This window comes from Electrophorus electricus, chromosome 15 (genome assembly GCF_013358815.1).
Source record: "Electrophorus electricus isolate fEleEle1 chromosome 15, fEleEle1.pri, whole genome shotgun sequence".
NCBI classification, from domain to species: Eukaryota; Metazoa; Chordata; class Actinopteri; order Gymnotiformes; family Gymnotidae; genus Electrophorus; species Electrophorus electricus.
Window position 1 is genome coordinate 1,721,930 of NC_049549.1, and position 18,900 is coordinate 1,740,829.

Below are 18,900 nucleotides of genomic sequence, written 5' to 3' on the forward strand. Positions count from 1 at the left end.
CTGTAGGGATAAGACAAACACTGTCAAACCACAAATCTGAGTTGAAAATTAAAAAGTGTCAAAATAGTTCAAAATTCAGCCTGGGTATGCTTAATGTAATCTGTGGGTAGCATTTTATGCTTATAATTATTTTAATACCTGATCAACTGATTTCTTGACTTGGCATATATGTTTCGGCAACAACCATTTCTCAGGATGTGTTTAACATGCAACTTGATCTTTTGCTGCCATCTTGTGGTAATTATGGAAGAGCATCCCCTTCTAATATAGACTGGTTATAATACTTGCAATGAAGCATGAAAAAGCAATTAAGCAAAAACAACATAGTTATGTGTTACTAGGATGCTTCTGTTTTAGGGGGAATAAGTTTCACTTGGTTATCAGATGTTTGCCTGAATTACATACTGTTGTTTTCTAATGAAAAATGAATGCAGTGCACAGGGTCTATGTGCAAAGTAAATGTATTTTAGGATCCATTAATTTTCCTTGTATTAAAAGAAAGCTAAATAAAATAAATAAATAAGTGCTGTGTTGAATCTAGAGTTTGCACATGGTAGTATGTAAGCTAGATTTGTTGTTGTTGTTGTTGTTGTTATTTGTTTTGTCCCTTTTAGGCATCAATATACGGTTAACTCTGGACCTTTCAGCTAATCCATGTAGTACATCAGTAAGCCACTATATACCAGTATACCACTTTAAACTAATCCACTTTAAATTAATCCATATAGAGCATTACTAGACAATCCCTAGACCACTATGTATCAGTATTCCTCTCTAAACTTGCCAGGTCAAGCCCCACCACTGCCAAGTTGCCACTGTTGGGCCCCTGGGCAAAGCCCTTAACCCTCAGTTGCTCAAGTTGTGTTCAGTCAGAATCGCAAGCTGCTTTGTGTAAAAGCCTCAGCAAAATTCCATAAATGTGACTGTAAATGTAAACTAAACCATGTAGAACATCACCACACCACTATATACCAGTATACAACTTTAAACTAATCCATGTATTCTATCAATAGGGCACTATATATCACTTTCACTCTGTTTCATTCTCAGAGATCTGTTTGTTTCTGTTTGGCTTCACTGTTATTCAGCTGCATTACAAGTTTATCTTAAATTTTCACAAAATCATTCTGCTGTCCTATTGTGACGTGAAAGAAGCCTCACAAAAAGAATCACAAGATTACATCATAAATGCTTTGAGAAAATACACATTGTTTGGGTGTTTATTTTTATTAACATTATGATTGCATACATATTCATTCATTTCCAAGATTCAAGAGTTCCCGTTTGATTTTTAACACAATAGGTTAGTAGACACATAATGAAAATCCCAAATCCCATTTCATAGTTTATATCTGACAGATGTCCAGTGCAGTTCAGACCCATTAGAAACAGATATATGATATGTAAAAGTGATGAATTCCTCTAAAAACTCTAACTCGCTGCTTCTTGCTTACGCAAGTGTGGTGCTACTTTTGGTGTAATAAGAAATTTGAGCACTTTGTCTCGCAGTTCTTCAGTCTTTAAGCTGTATATGATAGGGTTTAGCAGTGATGGAAGGGTAACAAATATGGTCAGAATTGCTGTGTACATATCTATTGATTGTATTAATCGCAGATTCCCCAGTATATAAGACAAGATCACTGGCAGATAATAAATTAAGACCAAGAGTAGGTGAGTGAGGCAGGTGTGGAAGGCCTTCCAGCGCTGGGTTGCTGATGCAATTCGTAACACTGCAATAATTACTATAGCATAAGAACAAATAATGAATGTCAGAGGACCAAACAAAACCATTAGAGACTTGGCAGTTACCAATCTCTTGTTATAAGAGATATCTGCACAAGCTAGAACGAAAACTGGGCCATGTTCACAGCAACAACTCCCCACCACTCTTGAGTTGCAGTAGGGGAGGAGACTTGCCAGAGTTACTGGGTAAACCTCGATCAGAAACACCAGAAACCAAATGGCAGCTATGATAAGTCCCATCCTCAGATTAGTGTTTATAGTTGGGTAGCGCAGAGGAAAGCAAATAGCAACCAGACGATCATAAGCCAAAAGGGCGAGAGAAAAGGACTCCATATCACCGAAAAAGTGCAGGAAAAACATTTGGGAGAAGCATGTGCCAAATGAGATGTGATTGAGGTTGAATACAAACACAGGGACCATTTGTGGAATGATAACACTGCTTATCGAAATGTCAACAATGGCAAGGTTGCAAATAGCAAGGAACCTAGGGTTTTGTAAACTGGAGTTCATCATGACTACAGCCAGTAGAGTAAGATTACATAGCAAAGTGATCAGGTAGATAATTACGAATGCTAGTATCAGGTAGTTCTTGTTGGCCAGTGTGTTGAAAGCAGTTAAATAAAATCCCCTATCAAATGAATCATTTCCATTGCTGACACTGAAGGTAAAATTCATTTGTGTGGTTTCTTTACACCTGCAAAAATAAATAAATAAAATGTAAAAATCACAGAAAGAATACATGTTTACATTAAAATGATAATTGTAATAGATGTATATGACAATATGGCAATATTATTAATAAAATATAAAAATAAAGTTGTGAATATTCATAATTCTATTATTGTTATTTATATTTTAATATAAATCATTGTTTAATATACATTAATGTTATACAGAACTATTCTGTTAAACATTTACAAAAGTAAAATAAAAGCTATATAAAGCTGTCTAAAATCACAATTTGCCATTGATACGAGGCAAATAGAACACTACATGGCACAATCATTATTATAAACTATATGCAGTATGACTTACGGGCAATTTACAAGTCCACTCAGTTCAGCCTTCTCTTTGAAATATAGAACATCTAAGGAATGTCATAAATATAAGCAGCTCAAAAAAATGTCAAATGGTAATTTGGGATTAATTAGTCACTGAGTGTACAAACAAAAAATCAGTTAGCTTCAACTAATTAAACTGAAAGTTTCTTTGCAGTACCTAATTGGACTATTTATTACAAACAACAACAATAGGGGGATGAACTGTGTATAAGGTTTAAGTGAAATTTTCAACCTAAATGTTGTCCTTAGATACAAAATTGTAAAAGGATGCCACTACCAAATAGCAAATGTTGCATACATTGATTTTTAATTTATGTTTCAGCTGTAGAAAGCACTTCTAATTTAAAACCTCTTGGATTCCCCATCGCACTTAGTAGTCTAGGCTAGTTTAATAACATCTGCCAATTATGTTTTTATTTTCATTTTCTCTGAATTTTGGCAGCTGGAACTTAATAAAGAGCACTAAAATGAGCTCAGTGTCTCTTTCCCAAATATAAACATAACACTGAAACAACAACAAACAATCTCAAGTTCTTCAAACAATGAGATGTGGCCACTCTTTTAATTTACATTTCCAGCATTGTTTACTTATGATTTTGACACAAAATTGGATAATGAGGTTTGGAGTGACTGCACAGCTCTCTAGAAGTAGGAAGTGCAACAGTGGCATTTTCTCAATAAATAAATTACAGAGACTAATATTCTTGTCTTATTTGGCTCTCATTCTCTACTTTTAGGACTTGTGTGGCAATCTGAAGTTTTAGGTCAAATTTATGCATAGTATCGTAGCTGTTCCCAGGACTGCACTCTTCTGGATGGAGATCTCAGAAGTTGTTCCTGGGATCTGCTGGAGCCACTTTCCAAGTTTGAGGTTCACGGTCCCTAGTACTAGGGGCAGTGGAAGTTCAATGGTGTACCTGGTTAGTAATTGGAAGGTTGCCAGTTCAAGCCCAAACACTGCCAAGTTGCCACTGTTGAGCCTCTGAGCAAGGCCCTTAACCCTCAGTTGCTTAAGTTGTACTCAGTCACAATTGTAAGTCACTTTGGATAAAAGCATCAGTTAAATCGGACTAGTGCTGAAGTTGAGCTTCACACAAATTAAATATGCACTCCTGTTGCAGTCTTGCACATTATCCTACTTGTTGCTAGAGCACTGTACTCTGAACTGCTCTGGCTGCTACCAGTGACTGCTATGTTGATTATAGCATGTCACTGACTCTTTTGCACAACTCATTTTGCATATTACCAGTACTGTGTACTGGACTAAATAATTGCACTGTCTATTCATTTTGTATTTGTCCTGTCCTGTATTTATTATTGTTTATATAATGTTTATAACATTTTACACTATATTGTATTGTTTGCACTTTTGTGGCATGTTGTCTGTTGCACAGTTGTTTTATGTTGCACCATGATCCTGGAGGAACATTGTCTCATTTTTGCTGTGTATTTGTATATAGCTTAAATGACAATAAAGCCTCTTTGAACTTTGAACTATAAATGCCATAAATGTAATGGTAACATTGCCTTTGCTTTAGGTGAATTACAAGGTCTTTCTGCTTCAGAACTGGAAGTAGGAGAACCCTCTGCATGTACTTCAGTGCTGTCAACATTAGTGTGTAATGTATCCACCTCAACCATCTCATCAAAAATAATTTAATTTCAGTCTGATTTCATTTTTCATTAGATGGTGTGAAATCAAGATAACAAAGTTCACATCTAGTTGATCAAAATGTCCTTTCTAAGATGTTTTCTTCACAAATAACTAATAAAGGTGTGTTCAAGGATGTCTGTGCTTCAAACTGTGTCATAGTGACTGCACAGGCACTGCAAAGACAATATCACTGCAGAGAGGGCTACAGTCATGAACTGCCTGTGCAGCAAAACTGCACATTTCCAGAACTGACTCCCAACTCACATCCACATCCACATCCAGTGATTAGCTATATATCCCAGGTGATCCCCCACATTAAAATGCTGTGGCAGGTCTGGGCGTAATCAAGGCCGATAACTTTGGATTAAAGGAGATTATTGGAAAGGGAATCAAGTCAAGAGGGACAGAGCTGAAGTGAAACTATCACATAAAACTGAAAAAGAAAAAACCCCACCCCACCCCACCAACACAGTACTTACAACATGTACACACCAGAGACCAATAAGCATGATCAGCATAGACCGGCATGGGGGAGGAAGAGTCTAGTCTGTTGACAGCACTAAAGAAAATGGACCATCAAAATATTTAAACTTTATATCTACACAAGAAAACATAAATAAAAGGGTAGGCACCCGCACCTTAACTAAGATGCCTAGATATCTGCCTATTACATGTAGAATGAATAACTGCATCTACTGTCCAGAACTCTGTTACAGCTCAAGTAATATCAAATAGCTAAGTAATATATGAGTGTATCACAGACTCATTATTTAACAGAGCTATGGCTAACAACAAAAAAGCCTGTGTTTAATTAAACAGTGTCTTCCCTCTCTCTCTCTCTCTCTCTCTCTCTCTCTCTCTCTCTCTCTCTCTCTCTCTTTCTCTCTCTCTCTCTCTCTCTCTCTCTCTCTTTCTCTCTCTCTCTCTCTCTCTCTCTCTCTGTGTGTGTGTGTGTGTGTGTGTGTGTGTGTCACATGCAGTGTGCATTCTCTTCTGCTTCTCCTCCCTCCATCTTTTAAAGGGAAAGCTCCGTCTATGCGGGAAGCAGATTTTCTGCAACATAAACACCTGCATCACTCATTATATTGGTTCCCCCAGAAACACATAACAAACAAGCAAGTATGTGCTCTCGCGCATAACACTGATGTTGACCCTCTGTCCTCTCCAGTTACATTTACAGCACACCTTTTCACTCTAAGATTTTGGAGAAAGTTACTTCCTGACATGCATAAAGTATTTTAATGTGCAGTCACTTTAGGCAGGTATGGCCTTGCTCTTAGTTCAAGTATGAACCCTCCTTTGATGTTGCTGTGCTGAAGCTATGAAACAGTCTATCACTAAGCATTAGATCTACTCCCTCTATCACAGTCTTTAGATCTAGTGGTAAAACTTACCTTTTTACTTTAGCATTGTAGTGTAACAGAAATGTCGGCACTTGCCAGCTTTGGTTATTTTAAATGTATAAATGTGCATAAGTAATGTCTGCATAGTATACTAAAATTGAATATTATACATATGAAGATATCTCAAGTAAATTATGTTAATCCTACATGATGAGTAAATGCTTTTATCACCTTCAAATTAATTTGACTGACCTAATGTCTTTTTAAGAAGGCTTGGTGCAATATTTTTCTGTTATATAACTCATAAATTGTAGAATAATTTTCTAGAAGGTGTTAGGAATTAATGCTCCATGGATACTTAAAGCCGGAATGAATACTTATTTGATTACCATGGCCTATACATTGCTTGGTGGACCTTTACTTTGTTTAACATTTCATGATTTTATTAAAAATAAAACAACATTTTAAAAAATACAACAAATCAATATTATTATAATCATTATTATATCATATTTATTATGTATTATCATTAGGATGTGAGGACAAATGTTTTGAATAATATCATGAACATTATGTTTGTTATTATCTGATTTGTTGATCGATAGAATGATGTCATCTTAAACTATACCAGTATACCACTTTAAACTAATCCATGTATTATATCAACAGGGCACTATATACCAGTATGGTACTTTAAACTAATCCATGTAGAACATCACCAGACCACCTTATACCAGTATACCACTTTAAACTAATCCATGTATTATATCAATAGGGCACTATATACCAGTATACAACTTTCACTCTGTTTCATTCTCAGAGATCTATTTGTTTCTGTTTGGCTTCACTGTTATTCAGCTGCATAATTCATTTTATCTTGAATTGTCACAAAATCATGCTGCTGCCTTACTGTCATGTTAAAGAGACCTCACAGAAATAATCACAATATTACTTCATGAATACTTTGAGAAAATACACATTGGGTGTATTTTTATTATCATTATTATTGCATTCATATTCAGTCATTTTCAAAATTCAAGAGTTCCCTTTTGATTTTTAACACAATAGGTTAGTAGACAAGTAATGAAATTCCCAAATCCCATTTCCTATTTTATATCTGACAGTTGTCCAGTGAAATTCAGACCCATTAATACCAGTTATATGATATGTAAAAGTAATGAATTCCTCTAAAAACTCTAACTTGCTGCTTCTTGCTTATGCAAGTGTGGTGCTACTTTTGGTGTAATAAGAAATTTGAGCACTTTGTCTCGCAGTTCTTCAGTCTTTAAGCTGTATATGATAGGGTTTAGCAGTGGTGGAAGGGTAACAAATATGGTCAGAATTGCTGTGTACATATCTATTGATTGTATTAATTGCAGATTCCCCAGTATATAAGCCAAGATCACTGGCAGATAATAAATTAAGACCAAGAGTAGGTGAGTGAGGCAGGTGTGGAAGGCCTTCCAGCGCTGGGTTGCTGATGCAATTCGTAACACTGCAATAATTACTATAGCATAAGAACAAATAATGAATGTCAGAGGACCAAACAAAACCACCAGAGACTTGGCAGTTGCCATTCTCTTGTTATAAGAGATATCTGCACAGGCTAGATTGACAAGTGGGCCATGCTCACAGCAACAACTCCCCACTACTCTTGAGTTACAGTAGGGGAGGAGACTTGCCAGAGTTACTGGGTAAACCTCGATCAGAAACACCAGAAACCAAATGGCAGCTATGATCATTCCCATGCTCAGATTAGTGTTTATAGTTGGGTAGCGCAGAGGAAAGCAAATAGCAACCAGACGATCATAAGCCAAAAGGGCGAGAGAAAAGGACTCCATATCACCGAAAAAGTGCAGGAAAAACATTTGGGAGAAGCAGGTGCCAAATGAGATGTGATTGAGGTTGAATACAAACACAGGGACCATTTGTGGAATGATAACACTGCTTATCGAAATGTCAACAATGGCAAGGTTGCAAATAGCAAGGAACTTAGCGTTTTGTAAACTGGAGTTCATCATGACTACAGCCAGTAGAGTAAGATTACATAGTAAAGTGATCAGGTAGATAATTACCAATGCTAGTATCAGGTAGTTCTTGTTGGCCAGTGTGTTGAAAGCAATTAGATAAAATCCCTGATCAAATGAATCATTTCCATTGCTGACACTGAAGGTAAAATTCATTTGTGTGGTTTCTTTACACCTGCAAAAATAAATAAATAAAATGTAAAAATCACAGAAAGAATACATGTTTACATTAAAATGATAATTGTAATAGATGTATATGACAATATGGCAATATTATTAATAAAAAATATAAAAATAAAGTTGTGAATATTCATAATTCTATTATTGTTATTTATATTTTAATATAAATCATTGTTTAATATATATTAATGTTATACAGAACTATTCTGTTAAACATTTACAAAAGTAAAATAAAAGCTATATAAAGCTGTCTAAAATCACAATTTGCCATTGATATGAGGCAAATAGAACACTACATGGCACAATTATTATTATAAACTATATGCAGTATGACTTACGGGCAATTTACAAGTCCACTCAGTTCAGCCTTCTCTTTGAAATATAGAACATCTAAGGAATGTCATAAATATAAGCAGCTCAAAAAAATGTCAAATGGTAATTTGGGATTAATTAGTCACTGAGTGTACAAACAAAAAATCAGTTAGCTTCAACTAATTAAACTGAAAGTTTCTTTGCAGTACCTAATTGGACTATTTATTACAAACAACAACAATAGGGGGATGAACTGTGTATAAGGTTTATATGAAATTTTCAACCTAAATGTTGTCCTTAGATACAAAATTGTAAAAGGATGCCACTACCAAATAGCAAATGTTGCATACATTGATTTTTAATTTATGTTTCAGCTGTAGGCAGCACTTCTAATTTAAAACCTCTTGGATTCCCCATCGCACTTAGTAGTCTAGGCTAGTTTAATAACATCTGCCAATTATGTTTTCATTTTCATTTTCTCTGAATTTTGGCAGCTGGAACTTAATAAAGAGCACTAAAATGAGCTCAGTGTCTCTTTCCCAAATATAAACATAACACTGAAACAACAACAAACAATCTCAAGTTCTACAAACAATGAGATGTGGCCACTCTTTTAATTTACATTTCCAGCATTGTTTACTTATGATTTTGACACAAAATTGGATAATGAGGTTTGGAGTGACTGCACAGCTCTCTAGAAGTAGGAAGTGCAACAGTGGCATTTTCTCAATAAATAAATTACAGAGACTAATATTCTTGTCTTATTTGGCTCTCATTCTCTACTTTTAGGACTTGTGTGGCAATCTGAAGTTTTAGGTCAAATTTATGCATAGTATCGTAGCTGTTCCCAGGACTGCACTCTTCTGGATGGAGATCTCAGAAGTTGTTCCTGGGATCTGCTGGAGCCACTTTCCAAGTTTGAGGTTCACGGTCCCTAGTACTAGGGGCAGTGGAAGTTCAATGGTGTACCTGGTTAGTAATTGGAAGGTTGCCAGTTCAAGCCCAAACACTGCCAAGTTGCCACTGTTGAGCCTCTGAGCAAGGCCCTTAACCCTCAGTTGCTTAAGTTGTACTCAGTCACAATTGTAAGTCACTTTGGATAAAAGCATCAGTTAAATCGGACTAGTGCTGAAGTTGAGCTTCACACAAATTAAATATGCACTCCTGTTGCAGTCTTGCACATTATCCTACTTGTTGCTAGAGCACTGTACTCTGAACTGCTCTGGCTGCTACCAGTGACTGCTATGTTGATTATAGCATGTCACTGACTCTTTTGCACAACTCATTTTGCATATTACCAGTACTGTGTACTGGACTAAATAATTGCACTGTCTATTCATTTTGTATTTGTCCTGTCCTGTATTTATTATTGTTTATATAATGTTTATAACATTTTACACTATATTGTATTGTTTGCACTTTTGTGGCATGTTGTCTGTTGCACAGTTGTTTTATGTTGCACCATGATCCTGGAGGAACATTGTCTCATTTTTGCTGTGTATTTGTATATAGCTTAAATGACAATAAAGCCTCTTTGAACTTTGAACTATAAATGCCATAAATGTAATGGTAACATTGCCTTTGCTTTAGGTGAATTACAAGGTCTTTCTGCTTCAGAACTGGAAGTAGGAGAACCCTCTGCATGTACTTCAGTGCTGTCAACATTAGGGTGAAATGTATCCACCTCAACCATCTCATCAAAAACAATTTAATTTCAGTCTGATTTCATTTTTCATTAGATGGTGTGAAATCAAGACAACAAAGTTTACATCTAGTTGATCAAAATGTCCTTTCTAAGATGTTTCCTTCACAAATAACTAATAAAGGTGTGTTCAAGGATGTCTGTGCTTCAAACTGTGTCGTAGTGACTGCACAGGCACTGCAAAGACAGTCCAGAACTCTGTTACAGCTCAAGTAATATCAAATAGCTAAGTAATATATGAACCTATCACAGACTCATTATTTAACAGAGCTATGGCTAACAACAAAAAAACCTGTGTTTAATTAAACAGTGTCTTCCCTCTCTCTCTCTCTCTCTCTCTCTCTCTCTCTCTCTCTCTCTTTCTCTCTCTCTGTGTGTGTGTGTGTGTGTCACATGCAGTGTGCGTTCTCTTCTGCTTCTCCTCCCTCCATCTTTTAAAGGGAAAGCTCCGTCTATGCGGGAAGCAGATTTTCTGCAACATAAACACCTGCATAACTCATTATATTGGTTCCCCCAGAAACACATAACAAACAAGCAAGTATGTGCTCTCGCACATAACACTGATGTTGACCCTCTGTCCTCTCCAGTTACATTTACAGCACACCTTTTCACTCTAAGATTTTGGAGAAAGTTACTTCCTGACATGCATAAAGTATTTTAATGTGCAGTCACTTTAGGCAGGTAGGGCCTTGCTCTTAGTTCAAGCTAAAGTGTGAACCCTCCTTTGATGTTGCTGTGCTGAAGCTATGAAACAGTCTATTACTAAGCATTAGATCTACTCCCTCTATCACAGTCTTTAGATCTAGTGGTAAAACTTACCTTTTTACTTTAGCATTGTAGTGTAACAGAAATGTGGGCACATGTTTGTACTGTCTTATATCTTTCTAAAGTTAATTGTGTCCTTTTGTTACTAACTTTGCACAACACTAGCCAGCTTTGGTCATTTTAAATGTGGAAATGTATATAAGTAATTTCTGCATATTATACTACATCTGAATATTATACATATGAAGATATCTGAAATAAAATATGTTAATCCTACATGATGAGTAAGTGCTTTTATCACCTTCAGATTAATTTGACTGACCTAATGTGTTTTTAACACAGCAGTCCATGTTGTTAGCAAGATAAGAGTTAAATCATATTCTTATTCAATTTGCAATGTATGTCTATTAAGTTCTGGATTTACTACAATGTCATGTTTTTGACATTAGAATTATTTGATGGCTAAGTTCCTACATGTCTTGCTGATCTCTGAGAAAATATAACTCGCCTGAGGCAATACTGTTCCTAGAATGGTTTATAACTAAATTGGTGAAATATTTTTTTTCTGTTACATAACTCATAAATTGTGGAATCATTTTCTAGAAAGTGTTAGCAATCAATGACATATATATATATATATATATATATATATATATATATATATATATATATATATATAATGATTTTATTCAAAATAAAACATACAACAAACCAGTATTATTATTTCATATTTACAATGCATTATCAATTGGATGTGGGGACAAACCTTTTGTATAATATCATGTATGTTTGTTATTGTCTGACTTGCTGTTCAATAGAGTGATGTCATCTTAAAGTCCTGGAAGACTAATCGCCTATCCCATCACCTAGAGACTTGTTAGTGTTAGTCTCATACGACAACCCTTTGTCTACTCTAACGACTACAAGATGTAACATCTATATCTTTTTGCTGTTCATTAAGTTAATGACTGGTTTGTTTATGCTGTTGCCATTTATTATGGGGGTCTCTGGCAAGTGTCCCTGTAGGTCTGTAAGCCAATAATGGCTCTTCAGGGAATGAGTTGTTTGCAATGACATGATCTGCAAAGAGTGGCGTCAGATGAATGGGCCACAAGTTCAGTTTATTCTGAGACCGACGTGCTAAATGTATTTCACAGCTGCAGTTAGTTTTGCTGGTTTGATGTATGATGCAAAGGTCTCCTCAGATACAACCAAATTAATTTAAATGGCATCTGCTCTTGCTGTGTTTTATCTTGGAGAAGGGTAATGACTCCAAATTAGGTCAAGGCCGAAGGCAGAGAAAAAAAAACAACCCTGAATCAAACAGTAAATGTAAATGAATGTATTTAAGGGCTGGCAGAGCAACAGTAAGGAAACTTCAAAGTGTCTGATGATATCTACAGGTCACATGCTATCGGTTATTTACTGTAAAGCATCTGCAGATGTTTATTTGTTCAGTTTGAACAGTAAAGACATAAATACCCTTGAAAGACACAATTAAGACATAAATACTGAAGAAAGCTGGTATTTATGATATTTAATACAGGGGTGTCTTTGGTTGGGGTAGTGGGGGGTGTACGATGGTTTCAAAGGCTTGTGGTTGAAGGCAGCCCTAAAGAATCATTAGAATATTACTGTCAATATTATCTCAGTATCATTAATAAGATATTTGATTTACAATATACTATAAAAAAAACTAATGGCTTCCACAAAAGAAACCAAAAAGGAAAGAGAAAAGAAAGGGCGACACTATGTCACCCAATTTTTCACAAACAAAAGTGGTTGTAAGTATGAGTTATGCATCAAAGAGACAGCTGAGGTTTTTAATAACTTGAGTTGATCTAATAGGAACACCAGCAACATCAACAGTGAGGTTTGAGAAACCAGAGAGAAGCCTACTAGTAAAACTTCAGATTTATCAGCATTACATTTCAAGCAGCAGCATCCAGTTTTAGATCTCTGATACATGAGATCAATGCCTCAGCAGAAGCCATGAGGGATTATATCAATCTGAATGTCATCAGCATGACAGTGGAATTTAAGGCCATTATTACGAAGATCTGGCCTAGTGGAGAAATATATAAAATGAAAGGAAGAGGCCCAAGGTCAGATCCCTGGAGTACTCCTTGAACAACAGAGGATGATTTTGTGTATCGATAGGTATCGATAATAATATCAGTCAATTTAGAGCTAAGCAATTAATGTTAAGTATACCATTTAGTATTTCATGGTTTACAGAATAAAAAGCTCCTGTGTCATCCAAAAGAACAAAAACCCACATCAGTTGAAAGCAGCTAATTTGCAACTCTTAAGAGGGCAAACTCAGCACTGGGCATAGTCTTTGAACTTGTCTGGCAAGGAGTTGGCAGGAGTTGCCATATCCCATAGTGAGATACTAAAATGACTGATTGAAAGAGAATGTTAGGCTACGGATGTAACCACAGTCCTCTGATAAGATGAGTGAGGTTTCTTACTGGACCACCTTCCTTGCATGAATCAAGGAAGTGGAATGCTCATATTGAATGACAATATAACATTGCGTCTGTCATTAAAGATGGAGGAAGGGTGACTTAGAGTAACGGTTGACCAAAGCTGCCATAAAATTTGTTGTGCACAATAATGACACCAAATGGAAGAAACCTATTGATTTGGTGACCACTTGACCTTTCCTCTACTGCCACAATCAGGCCTTTTCCCTTGTTTCCCATTTCCCATTTTCACTTTTACAGCTGCTTTTTTTCCAAGTTGGTAGGGACAGCTGTAAAAGATGACCATTTGCACATCTCTTATAGAGGGTATCAGTCTTACATGAATTGAATCAGCAACTGGATTATATAACTGATGCAAAGAAAAAGGGATTTGACTGGTTAATTTATACAGGATGAAGATAAGATATATACACATCAACAAAACTCAATTGACTCACTTCCCCAAGTAAAATTAAAGGCTCAACTGACATTTGGCTATCATCAATGCTATTATTAATAATATTTCACCAAATTCACAAATAATCTATCTAAAGGAAGAATGTCTGCTGTAGCTGTGATAATCATTTTCAATAACCATAGGAAGATGTGGAAGGTCAGATGCCTAGCCTAACAGGAAACCAAAGAGGTCAATGGCATGTCTGCTTAAAGAGGAAACAGACTTCCTCAAAGACAGTCTGAAGTATGGAATGTTAACACAAGCTTTTCCAAAGCATCCACTGAGCACTGAATCCACAGCAGTACAGTTTACTGGGTACAGTTTTCGGAGTTTTCTGGGAACTAGCAGCAATCTCCCTTGCCAGTGTATTCTTCCAGGCCCTGGAAAGGGCAGAACAATGCCATATTAACACAAACTTTGAGCCAGCCATGCTTGGCACTGACAGAGCACTCAATCACCTAAACCAAGAAGCTCAAATTACAAAAACAAAGAAAACAAGAAACCAACCAACCAACCAAATAAACAAACAAACAAACAAACAAACAAACAAACAACAAGAAGAAACATTTTTCAACACCATGATCTAATTTATTAAATGATATTTTGCCACACTTGCCCAGTTTCAACAATATTTCTGTACATACAGACTGTATTCCAAATGTGTCATGTAAAAACAATCATATTTTAATATGTATTTATTTATGTTAGAAACTGTGAATGTGAATAACAGTACTGATATGCAAACATCCAGAAATATACATTACTGCTAGATTGAAAATAGTGTTAAAATAATGAAAAGCTGCACACAAACACACAAGTACATTCTTGCAAATGTGTAAATGTGTTTTAAGCACAGTGTCTCATGGCTTTTGGCTTGACATGTGCTTGTTGTGTGTGGAAAATAATGAGTGAGGTGTGCAGTAAAAGGAATTAATAGTTTAGCTGTAGTGTTCTTCCCTGGCAGTTCTAATTTTCCCACTATGCAGGTATGAAAGAATAGGCTGAATCACAATTCTGGCTCTGTTGCAACGCTCTGTGTGCTGTGAATGCAGAGCAGAGAAATAAGCATATTTTAAAACCTTTTTTTTTTTACATTTAACAAATGTTATACACAATGTTTGGCCATTTTCATTTCCTCTTTTATTAAAAGTACAAACAGCTGCAAATGTGCTGCTTCCAAAGATTCCATCTCTCTGCTCAGGTTAAACCTTTACTTTGTGAGTTCAAAGATATGTACTGTAATAATTTGTACTGGGGTTACATTTATAGGTCTCTGTATTGGGTTAGTGTAGACTTTAAGCAAATTTCCAAAGACTGTATCTAGGCTTTCCTGCTTGCACCCATATACTGAAAATGCAAGCTGAGGATATTGATAGAAATTGTATACCAAACCATTTATAAAAATATCAATCATCAATCAGTGATTTATATAAGTATCTTTATGTATCATCCATAAAACACTTCTGTATTTTCAATGACGTAGATAATATTTCTGAAAAGCAGAAAACCATGATTAATTTAAGATTTCTAGGAATGTGTTATTTTTTCTTTGTTTCTTGAAAAATGCATGGTCCCACAGACAATTAAATACCCAGGCATAAATCATAGAGTTTGTATCCAGGAAATGCTAAACACAACATACAAACAAGCAAATATAATGCTACTCCTATCTCGACATATTATCACAAGGCAAATGTTACTTTCCATGCTGTTAACTGAATGTAACAAAGCAACAGATCACAGGTTACCTCATAGCGAATAAACATATTCTCATAATTAGCAGACTACTGCCATCTTCTGTTCATGAAGTAAGGTATGTACAGTTTGTTATTTATCCCATGAAAAAAAAAAAACTAAATAAGTTCTTAGAGGTAGGGTAAGGGTAAAACAAGAACAAAGAATAAAAAATAAAGAAATAAGAAATATTAATAACTTTAAATAATTGTAGACTATACATTACACAATATGTCATGTCTACAGGTTGTGAAGACTATATATTTTGCTTAAGTAATTTTAAAGCTTTGATTCTGCTTACTTTTGTTCCCAAACCATAGATTATAAGATTCAGTGTTGCAGGGAAACTAATGACCAGCTGTTGAAGGGGCATAAATCATGGATACTTCAGGCCACTTTGCTATAAGGCTATTAACTAAGAGGGCCATTTCAGAAAATCGGAATATTTACTGATCGAAACTCTTTCCTGTTAGCATACATTTCCTCAAATTTATGTGGGGCCTATCAGAAAATTATATGTAATTAAACTTTGATTAACATGATTTTGCATAACAATAATTACAGTCTATGTAAGGCACAATGAACTTTATTGCAATGTATGACCTATCATCTACACAAAGTATATTTGGCAATCCATTGTCAAAGAGTTTTTTTCAGTGTTTGCCTTTGTTCTGAACCAGTTGAAGGGAACTTGATAAAGTTCCTTACCCTTGCAGAGGGCATCTGATAAAGCATTCTCCACATGACTGAAAGATATTTGATAGGAGCCAGATACAAAAAATCTCAGTTCAACCATTTTAATTTGTAAATATTACAGGAAGATGTGAGGATGTTTTTGATTTATGCAAGATATATTCCTTGGAAGTCATTATTGTTATAGAAGTATATAATCACGTAGGTCAGAGGATCTGCCCTGTCTTTGTGAGGGCTTTGTGCGGGTTTTCTTCTATCCAAATCCCAGATAACGTCTAACTAAAAAAAAAACAAAAAAAAACTAAACAATAGCTTTGCTATATTTTCTTTAGGTAAACTACTTGGTATTTTAAGAAGGCATCCACTTGAAAGTCTTATAAATGTTTGAATTGACATTATGTATAATGTATTTCCAGTAATTAGAATATTTCAACTTTGAAGTATATTTTAAGGCAAGTGTGATCATGAGAACATTTTTTTTCAACAATATCACTGGTTTATAAGAGGAAAGCATAGTATTTTTTTGGGAAAATTATATTTATTAGTAATCTTGTTTAATATGTAAAGTTAAGAAAAAACTATATTTAAAATAAATTTATTTCTTAAGACGCTTTTGTGAATCTGTCCCCTGGTCTTCCCCAGACCCCAATATATCTGCCGTTTTTTTTAGCTTTTGCCCCAGGCAGCAGGACAGTGGGGCAGTGAGGAATGGGGAATGAAAAGCTGGTGACCCTGCATTTGCTTCAATCAACCATAACCCAGGAGTGAAGATATTTTACCAATGGAGAAATAAACAAACAGACCACACAGTATCCGTACCATCCATACAAAAGGTAGGAGGTGATGGATGGCATCTTGTGTTAAAACTGATTCAAGATACAAATATCTTGTAAATATTGGATATGGTGTTATGGTTTGGAAATAGGGCCAGATTTTTATAGTCCACCTTTAATTTTTTGCATAAAAAAAAAAACAGTAAAACTGTGGTTAAATATAAATAGACATACCGATACAATTTGTCCAGAAGGGGACAACATTGCTCTTTATAATGTATGTGTGTGTGTGTGTGTGTGTGTGTGTGTGTGTGGGTGTGTGTGGGTGTGGGTGTGTGGTCAGGGGTTATTGTATGCTTTAAAAATTCATACATATGATTTCCTGATGTGACCCAGTCTGAATGCAAGCTTGACTGGAAGTTGCTAATTGAGAAAACACCATAATTAGGATTTAGATAACATTAGAATTTCATATCTTTGTCATTAGATTTTCAGTTAACATAGGAGATCAACGTAAATTTTAAATTCTGTTAAATGCTAATGCAGAAGGACTTGCCTCATTAAAAACTTACTTTACAATGTGGTGAAAGTCTGGTACATGTCAAAATATATACAATTTAAAACAATTCTTAAAACTTTCAAAGCAATAATCCAACATCACATCAATTTTATGCTTATGAGGGATAGACCGTTTGCTTAAGGAGCTTTAAAGTGTTCATTCTAATTTCTTTTGTCCGTAAACCATAGATGATAGGATTCAATGTTGGAGGCAAAATCATGGCAGCCACACCACTAAATTGTCTTATATGTGTGGGAATATCTGTAAGCCTGTAAGAAATAATAGTGAATAGGCCTAAACATTCAAAAATGATGAAAACTATTAAGTGTGTGGCACATGTCTGCAGGGCCTTGCTACGTGTGTCTGAGCTTTTGTTACGGAAACAGGCTATGAGAATCTGCAAGTATGTAAAAACAAATGTGCCTACAGTTACTACCTGAGAGAAAGCTACAGTTGTCAGTCCATAAATATTATTAATAGCTGTGTTCCCACAGACAAGCTGGAGCAGAGAGGGGTTGTCACAGTATGTATGGGTCAGGAGAGATCGACACCGTGGCAAGCGGAGCAGCAGGATAAAAAGCACAGCTATCATAAGTATGTTTGAGAGCCAGACCAAGGAGATGATTTTCATTATGTGTGTGTTGCTCATAATTGTGTTGTATCTCATTGGTCGGCATATAGCCACATATCTGTCATACGCCATAGCAGTCAAAATGAACACCGCACCTACTATGTACATATGTATAAAGAAAGCTTGGGTAACACAGGCTGAAAACTGTATGGTCCTGGTATCCCACAAGAGTTCTTTGATGAGTTGTGGATAAAGGGCTGTAGAGCCCATAAGATCATTTATAGGCAGGTTTAACAGCAGAATGTACATGGGCTGATGAAGACTCTTATTTACAATGATAGTGATCAGGAGGATGAGGTTACAGAAGAGAATGATCATGTAGTTAAGTGTAGCAAAGAGGAATGCAGGGAGGATGCTCTCAGAGGGGATGTCGAAGCCTTGAATTGTCAGCAAGAATGATTCATTTGAGAAGTTGTTCATTCTTGAGTTATTTTTAAACCTGTGTTGAGGGAATAATGGTGGTCATTGCTAAAGCTTCTAATTTTAAAGAAAAACATGCTGAACAAAGAATATTGATTACAGACCAATTTAACAGTATATACATTTTAACTATAGCACAATACATCAGAATGTTTTTTACTTATTTTTGTTAATTCATTTTTGCAGTACATACTCACCCTCAAAACTGAGCCTTCTGAGATTTTGTTCAGTGCCATTTTAGTGAGGTACCAGATGTTTGGTTTGCTGTTTAAATCTGAAGTGCATTGTGTATAAAGTGAATAAAAACACCTGGGCACTTTTTCAGCACCCAGGTTTTATAGAGTTCAGAATACTGGCTGTACAGCAAGGTGCCTAATG

The 18,900-nt window shown here is 35.6% G+C and overlaps 3 protein-coding genes across 3 annotated transcripts; all 3 read right to left on the reverse strand.

The window, feature by feature from the left end:
• Positions 1 to 1,431: 1,431 nt before the first annotated feature.
• LOC113567727 (olfactory receptor 52K1-like) lies at positions 1,432 to 2,418 on the reverse strand. Its single transcript, XM_026995822.2, has one exon. The coding sequence runs from the start codon at positions 2,416 to 2,418 to the stop codon at positions 1,432 to 1,434; it is 987 nt and encodes a 328-aa protein (XP_026851623.2).
• A 4,579-nt stretch (positions 2,419 to 6,997) lies between these two features.
• LOC118242564 (olfactory receptor 52K1-like) lies at positions 6,998 to 7,984 on the reverse strand. Its single transcript, XM_035534340.1, has one exon. The coding sequence runs from the start codon at positions 7,982 to 7,984 to the stop codon at positions 6,998 to 7,000; it is 987 nt and encodes a 328-aa protein (XP_035390233.1).
• Positions 7,985 to 17,586: 9,602 nt separating this feature from the next.
• On the reverse strand, positions 17,587 to 18,522 carry LOC113567729 (olfactory receptor 52E4-like). Its single transcript, XM_026995823.2, has one exon. It carries the CDS (start codon positions 18,520 to 18,522, stop codon positions 17,587 to 17,589), a length of 936 nt encoding a protein of 311 aa, XP_026851624.2.
• Positions 18,523 to 18,900: the final 378 nt, after the last annotated feature.